This window comes from Labrus mixtus, chromosome 7 (assembly GCF_963584025.1).
Source record: "Labrus mixtus chromosome 7, fLabMix1.1, whole genome shotgun sequence".
NCBI lineage: Eukaryota > Metazoa > Chordata > Actinopteri > Labriformes > Labridae > Labrus > Labrus mixtus.
The window spans coordinates 16,368,103-16,385,197 of record NC_083618.1 but is presented as its reverse complement, the minus strand read 5'-3'; the positions used below and the strand labels follow the sequence as shown (position 1 = coordinate 16,385,197).

Here is a 17,095-nt window from a genome sequence, read left to right as displayed (position 1 = left end):
AAAATATAATGTTGAAACATCTACATTTGCAGCTGTGTGTCGCCCAAGCGGCAACCTCCGGTCTTGAAAAATTAAGCCAATGCGGAAGTGCAAAATCCTGCAGTTCGTCGAGTGTCCGCTTACAGCATAACTTAACGTTTACAGCCTGGTACAAAAAAACAAATAGGTCTGATTAGTTATTGTCATCATGGGCACACACTGTATGAGGGATGCATTTTTTTTTTTAAATGGCTCGGTTTTGATTTTATGAACGATATTCCATAATTAGGCAAGTAGCTGACATGATTGACAGGAGGGTGCGATGTAACGATTCGTCAAGAGGCTTAAAACCCGCCTCAGATCCGGCTCTAACCCTGTCGTTAAGTTGACTTAAAGTTAGGCTGAGACAGCATTTCCAGCATGGCGGCTGCTGCTGTTGAGCCTCCGGAGCCCCCTGCTGTAACAGATGGCTGACGTCACTCAGGATTCGTCCATTAATATTTACACTCCATGATTTCGCCCCTTCACTTTGCATTTAACAATATTTAAATTGTCATACTTTAATGTTTTTGAGGGAGCTGTTGTCACCCTTCATGTGTGAACACTCTGCATAGTGAACGATTCTCTTAGAACCTCACTTTACATCATTATGTTGAGCTTTTAACCCGTTGGCGCTTCTTTTACCTCTTTAAGTCTTTTTTTCCCACATTTTCCATGCATTTGACAAATATTAGTTATGTTTAGATGTCCTCAAAGCTTATCTGTGGATATTAAGAGTGCACTGAATGTTGTTGTTTTTTTAAGCCTAAAGGTTGAAAAAGCATTCAAATCAGACATCCACGGTGCAAAAATTGAACATTTCTAAAAAAAAAGATACATGTGCATCTTATCCTCTCTGAATATTATGAGTCATGTGCAGGCTGCTGGTTCTGTTTTGCTTGCGTCACATATGTGTGTGTTAAAAAGGTAAATTGAGGGAGGCAGAATCTTAATCATTTTCTCACCTGAAATGAGCAAGCAGTAATCCTTCAATTTGGCAGTGTGACTTCTACATGACGCACGTATCTCATCTTTACATCATGAGATGTAGGACTGAACAACACATGGCTGATGGGCGTGAATCACTGCAGAGCAGGCTACAACACGACTCCTCTCTGGCTCATCTTGACATTTGAGTTTGCCCTCTTCATCTGCTTCAGAAAAAGCCCGAGCATTACTTCATTAACCCGTTCATTATTATTAATTCTGCCTCTGATGAGTTCATGGGAGGTTTGCAGATGGTGATTCAGCTGTGTGGGCTGAGCGTTTGATGCAAGGTTACTGTACATGGTTGTTGACTTTGATACTGTATATGTGACCGATGTGAAGTGTACGCATGCCGACTGTTTCTGACTTCACAGCTCTGGTTTTAATACATGAATGAGACATATCAGCTACATGAGGTGTTAACAAGGCAGTAAAAAAAACTTAAGTCAGAGTAGGACGGCAAAGAAAAATACCTAAACATAGCCAGAGTGTGATGAATGCAGAAAGACAACTTGTGTGTGTGTGTGTGTGTGTGTGTGTGTGTGTGTGTGTGTGTGTGTGTTTGTGTGATAACAGGGGTGGGAACTGCAGGTTAACACATTACAGTTAAATACAATATGTTACGATGTGCCATATGTGTCCCAGGATATCTTGCAGCGATATAGCAGTTATTAATAAATTACGAGAACATAATGATGCATCAGCATATCTGATTAACTGAAGCATATAAAATGCCTCTAGAAAAAGTGAAGAGCAGGATTCAAGTATTCATTTGCTGAAATTAAGTGTTTATTTGACCTCGTGTCACGCCTTATCTCTGAACTTCTTTCACTGCTGTCTGTCATTACACTGCTGACGTCTTCTTCTTCTTTTATCCCACTGTCAACTTGGCCATTTGGCTTCCAGTTAGGTTACCCTCAGTAACCTGAACCTGAACCTGATATGCACCACTATGAGGAGTAATGAAGTAATGTAATATCACTATTTGGCAACAGCAACTGATTATTGTATCACACGAGCTATGCCAGTGGTTCCCAAAGTGGGGATCTGGCCCCCCGGGGGGTCGTGAGACACTGAGACCAGGGTCGCCAGATGCCTTCCAAAAACAAATACAATTTTTAAAAGATTTAAGATTCAATATTTTACCCATTATTGTGAAATAATGTACCAAAAAAAAACAATCATTAAGGGAGATTTGTGCTGAAATGAAAGATTGGAATAATGTAGGCGTCTGTTGCTCTTTAAAAATACAAACGGACACAGACAAACTGAAATAATATATTTATTTTAAGACTGCTGTATATTCTTTAATGTTGTTCTAAAGCCAGTGTTTGGATAAGCTTATTTATGCATGTGAATGTGCCCAACCACTTCCACAGACAGTTGGGGTCCCCATCTCTTGCACTGTTATTTTGTGCATCGCTGGCAGAAACATTTGGGAACCCCTGAGTTAGGCAATGCCATGATGCCATATTGATATTTTGCCCCGTGATAATTACAATTTTCAAAATTGTATCAACTTGTTAATATTTAACTCAACTGACAAGAAATAAAGATTAAATGAAATCATGAACAGAAAATGTAACTCGTTCTCAGGTGCTGGGTCGGTTGCAGGAACGTACAGTGAAAAAATAAAATAAACTGTGGCACACTGAAAATGACCCTGAGCGACCAGCTGAGCGAACCTCAGGAAGCTACAGGCGAAACACACGGTTCACACACGAAATAAGGTGACAGTAAAGTCATTTTCAGAATGCCACGGTTTATTTATTTTTTCATTATATGAATCTAAATATTCATGATGAAAATGTAACAATAGAGGTTACTAGTAAGAGACCTGAACGATGTAGTTAAGCTTGTAGCATTGTTCCTTCGTTCTCAGGGTGTTATTTGCAGTGTAATAGCTGTTAAGCTGCTTTGATGGCTGCACTGAGGCATCCCCTGTTTTTCCTCCGACAGAGACATCATTAGTATGTTATTCTGCTCTGAGTCAAAGATGAGTTTGGCTGCTGAGGAGGCCACAATGCACTGATTGGGAGAGAGAGGAGTTCATGAGGTGCACATCAAGAGCGCGGGAAGAGGACGACTCAATCAATAATAGAAAAAATATAATAAAACATCCATCTTTTTTTCCGAGCTGCTGCTGTTAGTATCTGTGCCTCTGACGGTTTCAGAATGATTCTGGAAGATCTTAGCACAGCAGCAGCCAGGCGTTTAAAGAATGTGGTTATTTTACAATCACCTTTATTTGATCGCCAAGAATCTTCTCATAGCTTAAGCGAATGCCACGCTAAGACCAAAAAAAGGTGGAGGGTTAAATATAATTTAAGATCATGCAGAGGGTTTGAAAACAGCACACAAGCTTATGACCTTGCGTCAGGTGTATATAAAGCTGATTCTCCTTCAGTTAAATGCTTTAAGTGCCTCGTCCCTGGAGGAAAGAAATAATTTTCACTGATGGAAATGTTTAGCTGATAATTTGGAAAATTGGATTAATCATTTCTTAATGTGCGCTGACACTTCCCTCAGGAGACGGATTTCTGCAGTGGATTATTATTATTATTATTTTTTTAGACCTAACTTTCTCTCTCTCTTTCTGTGTTTCCTCAGCGTCCTGGTGGATTATGACTAACAACTAACCCCTGGATGTCACATCCACTGCCTACACTGTCACACGGACAAAGACACACTGCCGCTTCAACCTTCCCACCCACACGCATGCACAGAACACATACACAGACGCACACACACACACATACACACATGCATATGGGAATTCAAAAGGCATCCATCCATGTGTTTGAAAGCAACAGGAGACTGAGACAATGGCGTCATCCAGCTTCCTCCAGCAGCATCCTTTAATGTTCCTCTGACTGCGAATGCTCATTATTGTGCCGCTTGTATCAAAAGGGATAGTCGCACCCCTATAGCCGATCTATACACTTGAAAGTGACGGATTCAGCGCGACGCAAAAGCAGTTTTCTTTTTTTTAATAACTCCGTCTTTCACTTGTGCAATCGCCTCCTCTCTCATGCAGTGTTTTTCTGATAATTATGCCAGTGGAGAAACCACCAAAACCACGCTAGAATAGGCCACTACTGCAAATCAAATTGGAATGAAAACAACCATGGCAGTAGTGTTTTGTGCTTTTGATGAGTTGTTTACTGTGGAATACGATTTCAGACAAGCCGAGAGGAAGAGGAGATAAAGGGTTACTGCAGCTGAAACATGCATGCTGTTGACTGTGAAACACTACCTTTCTCTCCTGGCTGTATACGCTGTATTATAGATACTGTAGCACTGTTTTTATTTCCTGTCGCTTTCCTACTGTCCTGTGCATACAGTGCCAACAAAAGGTGTCAACAGAAACACGCCACCTGCCCTGACTTTAATTTAGTGCTCGATATTTAAGTGGTCAGTTATTGGTATGAGTTTTATCTCCTCAGTCTTTAGTCTGAGAAGCACATTCTCTGTTTCAAATGTAAAGTATCTCTTAAATAATGTGTATTCAAGGGGAAATGACAGTTTGTGGGGGGGTTTTATTGTAACACTAAGTTATAAACTTTAAATATATTTAATGTATCATGTATTTATTTGGATCAGAGTGTGCTTCGTGTGTAAATAAGGAGGATGTATTCATATTTCCGCTGTGTTTTGGTTCAGTATTGTATGCCACCAACTGTAAACAAACTGAGAAGCAACTTTAATAAAAATCGTTAAAAGCTTATAAAATGTTTGTTTTGACAAGTAAAAAAAAAAAAAGACACTAGAACTTCATCTTTGACAGGCCAGTGAGATGCTAATGAGATCTTTGCTTTTTTGTGCGGGGTTATCATTTTCTTAGCTTATAAATGTGCGCGATTAGTCAACTAAGCGATAAAGCACCATGACCAGATTTACTAATAGGTGGAACTGATAATATTTTTTTATGTTTCTGAACTAATTATTAGTGTTTTTAGAAATGAATGTCCACAATGTCGGTTACATGTTGTGTCTAGACTGTTACTCAGCCAGACACCACTAGCTGGGGCTGTAGCTCTGGTTAACGTGCCTGCTCTCTCCCTGCTATTCTGCTCGGATAACCATCACATGTGGACAGATGGCCTCGCTTTAGAGCAGCGCAGTTAGGCATTATATTAAATTTGAAAAATAATTGAGATAAAGTTATAGTTAAGTGTATAGGCAGCGTCAGGTTACGCTGACATAGCCACTCAGTCCAATTGTAGCAATGTAACCAGCACAGGCCCGTACATGTTAACCTGCTACTAAAGCCTGGTGGTGCTAGCTAGCACTGCTAACATTAGCCACACTCGGCCATCCAATTTGTTATTGTTTACCTGCACATGTCAAGATACTGTATACTCAAAAGGTGCTGGTCCCAAGTGAAGATAAACCAAAAGTATTAATTTAAACAAAACAAAAATAGGCAAAAGGCTCAAACAAGTGCTAACTTATGAAGGAGTCCAAAATTAAACGGCCAACTAAAGGTTCTGAAAAGTCCGACAAAACACAGCAGACGATGTCAAGAAGTCAAAGAGGAAACACTGGGAGGTGAAAAGTTAAAAATTCACAAAGAGAACACTGGAAGTTAAGACGACTCCACAATGAACCACAGGGAAGGTATGATGTAATGAACTGACACAGAAGGGAAGGAGCACAGAGCGTAAACACACACTGGGGGTAATCAAACACAACGAGTCACAGGTGAAACTGATAAGGGCAATCAAAGAGGAGGGGAAACACGCAAGGGCAGGAAGTACAACTAGACATGAATCAAGGGGCTGGAATAGAAAATAAAGAAGGAAACACTATTGTGCTTTTCGAAACGGCCTACTAGTGACTGATTTGGCCCAAATGCAGTTTATGCCGTATGCAAATAAATGCAAGATCTGCCAAAAATACCCGGATGTGTACTGATTGGATCGGACCAGTCTCCCTCGCATACTGTTTCCCAAAATGCAAAGCGTAAGGTCAGAGATTGAAATGGTGTACAGCAAAATAATTAAAATCAAAATGAATTACTTCTCAGCGATCTTCTGACTGTTAGTGGATGCTACACTGTAGTGGTGTTTGCCGTCAGCTTGGCTGTTGTTAACGTCTGTATTTCCAGAAACTAGTTTAGCCGGGGGCTGGCATACTGCAAAATAACGACGACTTGCAGTCATACTTCATACTACTATTGATGAACGCAGTATGCAGTTAATACTACAAACAGCGTTCGATAGTAGTAGGCAGTAGTCGGAGGATACACAAAAAGAAAGTAGCTGAGAGAATCACTCTCCGATTCTCCGCCAGCCTTGACGTCATCTTTCGTTATTGTTTTGATTGAGAGCCCCTTTGTAGCAGATTTTACAGACTGTGCGTTAAAGCAACGTTAAACAAAATGTGCTTAATTTTCATTTCATTTTTGTGACTGTTTTATTACTTTCAGCCTGTCTGACTTTTAATTTTGGTTTAATTAACAGGGAAATTATCACAAGGAAAAAAAACTGCAAAAAGGAGCACACTCGACAGTAAATAATATTTCAGGTGCACGGCCGCAACAAGACTAAAAAAGAGACAGAAAAGTCGGCACACTAAATGTCCTTCAAGTTTCCTTTATCTGGGTAAGAGCAGCGTACAAAAGTGTACGTTGTTTTGTCTCTTTTTTAAATTATCACTAGGACCTATACATGAACCACCCTAAACATGATGTAACACGTTTATATGAAATCTGAATACTCTTCAACTTTAAAGCTCTGTAGTGTTTAAATAAATAATAAAAAAAAGCTTTCAAATTCCTCATGGTCATTTGATCCTGTGCAAAAAAAACAACAACCAAAAAATTGGATTGTTTCTGCTTTAGCATGATTAAGCATTTTATCAAGGGTAATTGCATATACCAGATACCTCTGAACTTAATTGGAGTAAGATGTAGGAATCCAAATAATCCAATCAGCAATCTAAGAAAAGAAATGCCTGGAGTCAGGATCACAATTAAAGATCAAAGAAACGTGTCCCTCCATTTCCGCCTGAAATTGTATTCCTGCGTTTTCTGTCAGCTCTCAATTACGGAGCTTTGAAATACGCACAGCACTTTAATTTTTCTTAAGGTTTCTGTGGATCAAAACACGGTTATCCAGCTGTGTGGGCAGGATGCCAGGGAATAGTGAGACCTAGTTACAGACTACATTGCACCAGTGGTTCCTAACCGTGTGTACATGTGGATCAGTCACAGGGTGCACTGTGGGCAGTGTGTTGTGGGCAGTTGAATTTAATGGTTAATTTAAAGAAAATTACTTCAAAACTAAAATTGTCAATGAATTGTGCTTCTTCTTTCCTTGACCAGTAGTACCGCTGCAATATTGAATTTGTCTTGTGGAGGGTTTGAATTTCAGGTTTAGAGATGCTGCATTGCATCATACATCAAGCAAGCCTTTATACATCCAAAGGTGCAACAGAGTGGCTGTAACACAAATGTAGCCACAAGCACTGCAGCATACAAATTGGGACTTGGAATTCTGCCTGCGTCAGATGTCCATATGTGTGTGAACCGAAGACTCCCAAAAGTCTCAACACAAGTAAGTGTGTATGTTTTCTTTATCCTTGTGCATTGAGATCAGTCTGAGGTTTATGCGTTACTTGCTCTGAATAGAAATGAAATGTGCAGCCAGTACCTTGTTGTGACTGTGAATAAAACACTACAGAGCCAAATTTGTAAATTCAAACACATACTTGAATGGCTGACAAATCATCGCACTGATTGCTGGGGCTGTAATATTTGATTGCATGATTGAAGCTGGCAAAATGAAAGCTGAACCCCCACATCTGTGTGTCCACACACTCCCTGTTTCTCATTGTTGTTTTTGAGAAAGAGGTCTATGTTTAAGCAAATTGTAATTAACAAAAAGTTCAACCTTGATGTATCTGTCAAGAGAAAACTATTTCAAGCAGATGTCAATGACAGGTGAGTGAAGAAAATGAATATGTTGCAGTATTGTACATTTTATAGAACATGTTTTTTCATCTCTTCAACTGCCTGCATAAAATTAACTGTAGCCTTGACATCAATACATCTGAACACAATGATTTCAATCAGTGCTATACAAAGTTAAGTTAAAATAAATCTCTTCTTCTGATGTTAAAAGAAGAGTTGCACCCCTATAGCCGATCTATACACTTGAAAGTGACGGATTCAGCGCGACGCAAAAGCAGTTTTCTTTTTTTTAATAACTCCGTCTTTCACTTGTGCAATCGCCTCCTCTCTCATGCAGTGTTTATCAAGGGTCTCTCAATACCTTTGTATAAAATCTGAAGGAAAGTTTGCTTTATTTGGGTGGGTTGGGGGGTCAATTAAGGTAATTTTAATCCATTGTGGGAGTTATGGACCCTGTCACTAAGAAGAAAACCATACACATAATAAATGATATAAATAAATACAAGTTATGGTTGTTGCTAAGTTAATTATGTGTGTATCACTAAAAGAGACAAAAAACAAGTAGAACCCGATCGATTAATCGGCCAGTCGATAATATCGGCCGATATTAGCGCATCAAGTGACTATCAGTATCAGCAAATTTTATCACAAATACAGGCCACATTTCATTTGGGTATCATTGTATACACTAGCCGTTCTCTTTCACAAGCAGAGTGTGCTATATGGACTACAACAAGCATCATCACCCTTCAGAGTGTCAAGCGATGACGCACATATATGCACAGTTACTTTCCAGTTGAGTGATCTTGTCTTCTTTATAAATCTTTTCCACAAGTTTTTTGATAACAGCATTTGAGGGATCAACACAATAAATGTGTTTATATATTTATCTACAGATCAAACATAGATCTAAGAAAGATATCGGCCGATATATATAACAGATTAATATACAACTTAACATATAGGAAAACAAATAGAAGTAATAGAGGAGCATTTTGACAGTAATATATGACATCAAGTTTTGGAACCTGTTTCTTATTTTGCTTGAATACATCTTTTGTAAAGGTAATAGAATCAAAAGAAACTCAGTTTAACAGTAAATAGTATTGTTTAATATAATATGTATACATCTATAAAGAAAGCTACATCACTATAACATAATGGTTGTATATAGATGCTCCTTTTAATAAAAATATAATTTGGGTTTGTTTTAATGAATAGATCCTTCTAAATGTGAACTCAAAGGCTCCAAGAAGACCTCCTGCTGTAGATACAAGACATATATTCTCCTCCTGATGTAGGTGATGTTCTCCCATCAACGAGAGAGGTTACACTGTTCAGTCTGATTTATTGCGCATCTGGGAGATACAGCTCAGTGTCTGTTCCTGTACTGCAGACAATGTAGAGCTTCTTTACTGCTGCAGCAGCTGGATGAAAAGTGAGTGTCCTGAAACCACTGTGGATTGCATTGTTCCATCAAACACCACGCAGGACTCTCTGGAGATTACTTCTTGCAGTGAATCATGTTCAGACATGATCCAGGGACAGCATTAAGGTCCATGTGTAGATGCTTTGGTTTGTATGAAAAGTCTGAATGGAGTATTTCTGTGCTGTTTCTGTATTTTTTTTTACAGATTTTGAAACACACTTTCCTGTGTGCTGAAAGGGAAGTTGGACATCAATGAAAAGTCAAATTCAAGGTCAAAACCTTGTTCAAGTATTTCAAACCATATAGAAATCTTAAAAACACTCCCACCACTGCTTTAGTAAGTAGCAGCCTTTTTGTGTTCTCTTCCTGGCAAGTGCCCTTGGCTCTGTTAACTGCAAACACATCTCATCACGTCAGAGAGCCAAGGGTCAGGGCTGAGGTGACGAAACGACATCTGCTGTCCCGTATCACTCCTGTCTGTTGCTGTGCCTTTGGCCTTGGTTATTTTATTGTTCAGGAGGCACTGCAGATAAAGCACCCAAAGTCAAAGCGTGTGACACCTCCCTGTGTTGGTGTCAGATGATTAAAGTTGTGAGAGAAGAGGCCATCGGGAAACCTTTAGTAATGTCATTTGCACAACGGTGAAGATGTTTTAAAATATAAACTGACAAAAAGAAAATCACCTCATTGGCATCGTTTGTAAGCTTACGTAAGAGATCAGAGCAAGGGGAGAAAATTAAACAACCGTACCTGCAGTTCCACGCGTGGCCACTAGAGGCTGGCTACAAAAGCGAGTTAATCCCTACTAGGCCCTATAATAAAATGACATTAACAGCAAAATAAAATCTGTAACTGCCTGGCAATTTTGATTTATGATATAGTGTTGATGTTTTTTGCTGATTTTTTTTTTTTAATGCAGGATTAGATAATTATCCTTGCTTGTTGTGCAGATTAATGTACTTATAGACCGTCTGTGAAATCAGTGTCGCCTTGAATTAAATTGCATTGTGTCTCCTCCCACTTTGTCTGTTTGCGTGTCACTGGAGGGGCGTGGCCTCTTCCATCAAAAACCTGGTGGCGTCACACACCTGAAACTCATCATCTCGTCGGCCTCAGTACAAAACCCTGGCTTTAGCGCTACACCTCGCCAGATTATTCAGCCTACTGACCGTGGTAGTTATTATCCGCCCCTCTTAACGCTAAAGTTCTTGCTTGGTGTTTTCTCTGCCTTTCCTAACATGTTTTTTCTCACTTGTTGTCCAGATTTTAGACAGTATCTTCTCCTCAGCTCTGCTCCACTAACAAACAATTCAACACCTACAGAACCAGATAAAGCACCAAAAGTCTCGAGCGCTCGGCCTCGATCAGCCAGCCATTCCGCCCTCCACCAGTACCAAGCCCTTCAATAAAACCTCAACCTGTTTCTGAAGTTGATGTTTTTGTGAGATGATTCAGACATAGTAGAATAAATACAAATAAAAAAAACACATCAGATATGTCCTTTTTTATTGTTGAGTCTCCAGTGTTTAAGTGAAACCTCATTGATGCTTCGGTATCTCCATTTCTCTCATCCTCAAAACCTGAAAGTAGCATGTTTCGAGTGCGTCTTGGCTCTGAAGAACTCCTTGTTGTCTTAGAAACTCCTCACTCTTGACTGGTGGGTTTTTGCTGTTATACTAAACTGCACACTTTCTCACTGTGGTGCAGAAGCGTTGTCAAGCTATAACATACAGTTTTTTCAGTTGTTTCTGTTTTACTGCATTAACATTGTTCGTATGCGTTTCAGAGAAGATATGAGTCAACTGAGTTACCCTAAATCCCTCCTGACCTTGAGGAACATTAAGTGTTTATAACAGCGTCCTGTCAAAAGCCATTTACAGACACATAAGAGGGGCATGCAGGGTGAGAGAGACAGAGCGCACAGAGAAATGTCTGAGTGTTATCGTCAAAATGGGTTTTCAGTGTCTTCTGACATCCAGCATGAGTGTTACACACAGCTCCATTGTCCTCTTTCTCTCTCCGTGATGATGTACAGTGACAGTCGCTTCAACACGATCATATAATTTAAGCACCGTGCTGAGCAGAGGTGACAGAGACAACGTTAGCTCCACGTGCCTCGCTGCATTTTTCTTTGTTGCATGATTCACTTGGATTCGAGTTGAAGTATTTGGACTTTATTGCATAACTGGGGCTCTGCAGTTATATTATGCTTAAAATGTTGTATTTTTTATACTTTTAAAGGCCGCTTTTCATGCTCAATCTTTTATTTTCGTCAGTGTATGAACTATTGTAAGTTTTGTGGCCCTTTAAGTGAGATGTCTTAGCTAATGTTGTATACTTGATGCTTGGTGCAGATATGGCCAGTGATTTAGGGTGCACTCACACTGCTTAAGCACACCTCTAAGGAAGTGTACCGTGCTTGAGCATGGATCTGAGCACTCACACAAGTCAAACGAACTGGACTTTAGGGGTGAAGTTTGCTTGGGCACGGTACGGATTGCCTGGTGTAAGTGCGCCCTTAGTTTACTACCAAAAATCTGAAAAAGAACAACAAAAAACCATTTAGCTTTAGATTGTATTTGTTTTTAGGGATTATAATTTCTGCCCAAAATGTAGCATGCTAACACACTTACAGACGGTTGAACGTGATGCACATTAAATCTGCTTATAACCTCAGCATGTCATATTTATAACATTAGCATTTACCTCCAGACCTGGCTTTATCTTTATGTAGACTAGAGGAGCTAAGAAGCAAAGTATAACATTCTTGTAAATGTTTGAATGTCTAAATGTATGGATGAATAAAAGATATCACGATCAGGAAGAGAGCACTATGTCCATGTGAGACTGAGGAACTTACAGCCACAAGGACGAGTTTACCGGAGAGTTTGCCAAGTGATGGTTTAGCATAGCAGCCTTGCAGCAGTTTGGTGCCCGGCCATGACAAGAAATACGAGACAAATGTCTTCTAGTTTTGCAGAGCCAGTCATTTAAATAAGTAAGCATATTTTCAGATGAGAAAGCTCACTGCTTCATTTTGCCATCTCCAGTCTGTGCATTTTGGCTGAATGGTATTAGAAATAACTAGAATTTTTTCTGCAACATATAATGCGATTTTTCAACACACAAAAGAGCTTTAATGTTCATAGTAATCAGCACATTGTTTTTAATTTGTAGTAAGAATTGTACTATTGTAAAAGTCTCCCAATTATGACTTGTTATAACATGTTCCAAATGTCCTTCTGTGGACTTTAGTTTGGAGTTCCTGGACTTTCTTTTTGAACTTTTACTTCAGTGTAGATGTGCAATCAGAACTTCTACCTCTACGAGAGTCGTTTTTTTCTCTCTCACCAGTATCTGTGTTGATTGTTTAAAAGTGAACTGCAGGGACTGTGTCTTTCATGGAAGCTTCCCATCTCTCCTCTGATAGATGCACAGAGCTTATCTTGATTTTACGCCTTCCTTTGAAACCCTTTGAACACTCAGCTTCATAGGAAAACTGATATACAGTAAAGACCTATACTGAATGTATTATTACAGAGAATCCACAGAGTACTACTCAGTAAGGATTCCATCTAGCTCAGCTTATTATTCAGATAACTATTAGTTCTCTTAGCTCAACCACAAGCTATATATCTATATATCTGTATCTCATTAAGGATCCATGTGAATAAAAGTTGTTTTCTGAGGATCTTGAGACACCTTTCAAGTTTGCTTGTGTTCATACTCTGCTGTCAAGCTTTTGTGAAATGCTCCAACTGAAGACCTTTAATTCATGTTGCAAGACGAAGAACATGTGTGCATCAAATATATTCACTGATTCATCTAATGTGCAAAGACAAACAAGAGAACTTTGCTGTTTAGACATAGCTGCTCAAGATCATTGCAGGTATTCCGTGTTGTCCTTGAAATTGGTGCTGGACTGATGATTCATTTGAAAATAAACTTTCAATGAAATTAAATAACCTCTCGGGGATATAAAGGTGGCACAAGAGATGATTCACTCTTTGTCAGTTGTCATTAAAGGGATTTTTTTTTTAACTAGAGAAAAAAGTGTGAAAAGAAGGGAATGAGGAGTGAAAGGGAGAAAATGTCTATCAGTATCACTTCCTTGCATAAAGAAGCTTGTTTTTTTTAGAGGCTGGGGAGATGAGCTTTGAAAAACAAGGGCAGAATAAAGTGACCTCCATTATTCTGCCTGCAGCAGGAAGCTGGGACAGAAACCAGGAATATAATTAAACCATTCTCTACACAACCGGCACAACGGTGTGCAGCAGCAGCAGCAGCAGCAGTTTCGCTAAAAAAGAACACAAACACAGACCAAGTCAGACACGCTAACACAATAGCTGTGTGCGTTTATGCTGACTCTATGCTTTTGTGACTTGTAGAGCAAAAGCTATGGCTGCTACGAAAATGTAAAGAAAATCAACGTAATAGATCCAGAGCAGAAAAAACATTCTGACAAAAGAGAAGAAATCCAAAAGAAAACAAGTTCCCAATGCTCAAAAGCATCTGCCTATAGTGCGTCGTCGTGTGTATGTAAGCTATATAGAGTTGCAGAATTGCAGAGAAAGCCTACAGGCTGCATTCTGATCACACTGTACTGTGTCTGTGTGTTACATCTGAGCCACAGTGGGACACCACTCGATATCTTATCTGCAGTGCAAAGCAAACGTCACGATCCTCGGTCGACACAGGCACCAAAATAAACAACAACAACACTGGCCCTGGCACTCATGCTGACACACGCAATTATCTGTAGACAACAGATGAGTCATGTCTCATTTTTAGATCAACTAAGAGTCAGTAAATGCACTCTGTGATCACACAGTCAAAATGAAATTAAGACACAGCTGAAGCAATACTGCTCAGTGTTTCCCCTACCATTATACTAGCCCAGAAATATATTTTTTAAAATTTTTTTTGGGCTTCTGTGCCTCTATTATAGAGATGGGATAGTGGATAGAGTCAGAAATCAGGGAAAGAAGTCATTTAAGGATACCTTTCCGATAGAACAGGACAGCTGTCATTAAAAGTAACGAATGAACACCAAGATTCCTTCAAGTGTTTGTGTCGGCGTCCGTCTGCACGCACCTACCCACCCCCACCACCCACCACCCCCCCTCCCCCAAAGCTGTAAACCTAGGGGAAACACTGCTGCTTAATGAAAAACATGGGTACAGGCCATTTGTCAAGATGTATTTACCAGCAATAGAAAATTCTGCAAAGGAATCTAGCCATATGTGGGCTTAACTCACACAGGCTTCATTTTAAGGTTTTGTATTGTGTTTATCTTTATGTTGTTTTGTGCTAGATGTAGGCTGAACGTTTTTCTCCTCTACATTTTAGAGAAAATCATTGTCGTTTTTTTTTTTGTGGGAGGGGGGGCTTTTTTGTGCCTTTATTGGAGAGAGAGGACAGTGGATAGAGCAGGAAATCAGAGCGAGAGAGTGGGGATTGACATGCTGGAAAGGAGCCACAGGTCGGATTCGAACCTGGGCTGCCCGCTTGGACGACTATAACCTCTGTACATGGGACGTGTGCAGTAACCACTGCCTGGCCATTTGAATCCACTAAATTCAGCTGCAGTTATTAATCATTTTGCAGATTTAAACATGCTGCTGACAAATTAAATCTGATGAGTTTTTGTAAATTTAACTACCCATAAACGTAAAGTAGGTCAAATTAGGTCACAAATAATGTTTCAGTAAAAGTATTTCTATCATAACAGTCTAACAAACATTCCTTAAATAATTTTGCCATTGATGCTCTTGCTTCTTTTAAGAAAACTCAAATGTTTTTCACTGTTTTTCACAGTGTGACATCGCCACTGCTACAAAACCTACAGCATGATGAGCTTCTAAGATATATGAGTTACAGCATTAGCATTGTGACTGATATAGTTTGGATAACCTCCTTCAGGATAATATTTTTATAATATGTTTCTGTAGATTATTTCATGAGATAACTGGATCAAACAAGTCAGCCACAGGGAAATGAACCTTCACTTTTGAGAACATAGCTCATACTGCCACCTTGTGTTTACATTTAGTATTACACCCTTCTGTTGACGATTGTATTCAGATTTGGCTTCTCAGATGTAAGACACATGAGGACAAAAAAATCCATCAGTTCCCACAGCTGCTGTTACTTTAACTACAGGCCTTCATCATCAACAGACTCATATATGAAATCCTTTCAGCAGAGGAAAACATGATACATTTTTTAAACATGACACAATTTAAACCATCATCAGAATAATTCAATCTCCTGGAGAGCTTCCTCATTACTTCATACCTGAATTCAAAAATGCCTCCTGCATAATTTAGCAGGAGTCACTGAATGATACACAACATTATGCGTAGAAGAGGAGGCAAAATAAGAGACTTGTGAAGCAGGGAGGGCCAGCCTCCCAAAGCGTGTACCACAGAACTAAATTAACAAATCAATTTTCCAAACTTTCCAAAGATTTGAAATGGGGGAAATTTTGAATACACGTGACCATATTTAGTAAATAATTCTTAAATTACATATTTTTCTTTTGTATCCAAATGCTTTAGCCAACTGTCAGCACCACAAAGTTTAAGTTCTCCTGAAGATAAACTTTTCTTACAAATTCAATCAGGACTTTGTAAAAAATTAGGGAAAATGCCATAATTTAGTTAAAAAACTTACAAATATATATATATATAGGCCTGTATATTTACATATGTACCTAGAACTATTAATATTTGATTATATATATTGCGTTCAGGTAACAGGTGCTGATGATTGTTTACTCAACAAATATTTAAAAAAAAAGTTTATCTCCACAGTGTTTAAGTGTTTAACTGAAGAATGAAGATTCAATGCAGCTGCAATTATAATACAACAGCCACTAACAATCACAGTCCTCCTGTTAGACACCACAGAAAGCATCTGTGGAGTCACAAAATACTGTGAGTAAAAGTGATTGTAGAACTGGGAAAAGAAAAATACTTTAAAGCATATTAGTATAGACAAAATAATACACAACTCCTTCAAGCTAGTGGCTGCATGCCAGTTAAAGCTTATTATTATTATTGTTATTATTACATCAGACCACGACGCTCAGTGAAGCTTATTGATGAAGCTCCTTCAGACTGACCTCTCCTTTCCCTCCTTCATCTTCCACATCATCCTCCATGTTAGCAGCCGGCTTCACTGGATAAGCTGTGTGTGAATAGTAGCCACCAACACATCACTTTGTTCATATAGACAGTCCGAAATCATTAGTTTTCACACATTAAAATACAATTACTTACTGTATTCAGACAAATCTGCTGTTCCCGTATCTTCTAGACTTTTTTGGGACATTAACAATGTCATCATGTTTTAGTTATTTAATTCAGAGAAATAAGAAAAATGTAAACATGTAGCCTACCGGAGTGTTAGTTTATTTTATATCGTCTTACCGGAAGTAACCCCCCCCCCAAAAAAATAAAAAAATAATAATAATATAAATATATATATATATATATATATATATACATTTATTTAAAAAAACAAAACAGTATTAGGGCAGGTAGGAACTATAGCATGAAAAACTACACGAAAGACGAAATATTAAGTTAATAACGCATTGCCATCAGGTTTCAAAAATACTGTAGTTCAAAGGTTAAAGCCGCTAACGTCACCGTGACGTCATTTTTGAACCGATAGGCTAAAGAAAATACGTTTCTAAAATACAAATTTGATTTTTCTTCATTATTGGAATTTTTTTATTC

The 17,095-nt window shown here is 38.8% G+C and overlaps 1 protein-coding gene across 2 annotated transcripts in view; it reads left to right on the top strand.

The window, feature by feature from the left end:
- The window catches only part of necab3 (N-terminal EF-hand calcium binding protein 3), a 45,291-nt gene extending 40,713 nt beyond the window's left edge, over positions 1 to 4,578 (top strand). For both annotated transcript variants that reach the window (XM_061043296.1, XM_061043295.1), the window contains exon 13: positions 3,616 to 4,578. In XM_061043296.1, coding sequence (XP_060899279.1) covers positions 3,616 to 3,644 — 29 coding nt within the window. In that variant the 3' untranslated portion in view covers positions 3,645 to 4,578. The remainder of the gene's footprint in view (positions 1 to 3,615) is intronic.
- The last annotated feature ends 12,517 nt before the right edge of the window (positions 4,579 to 17,095 follow it).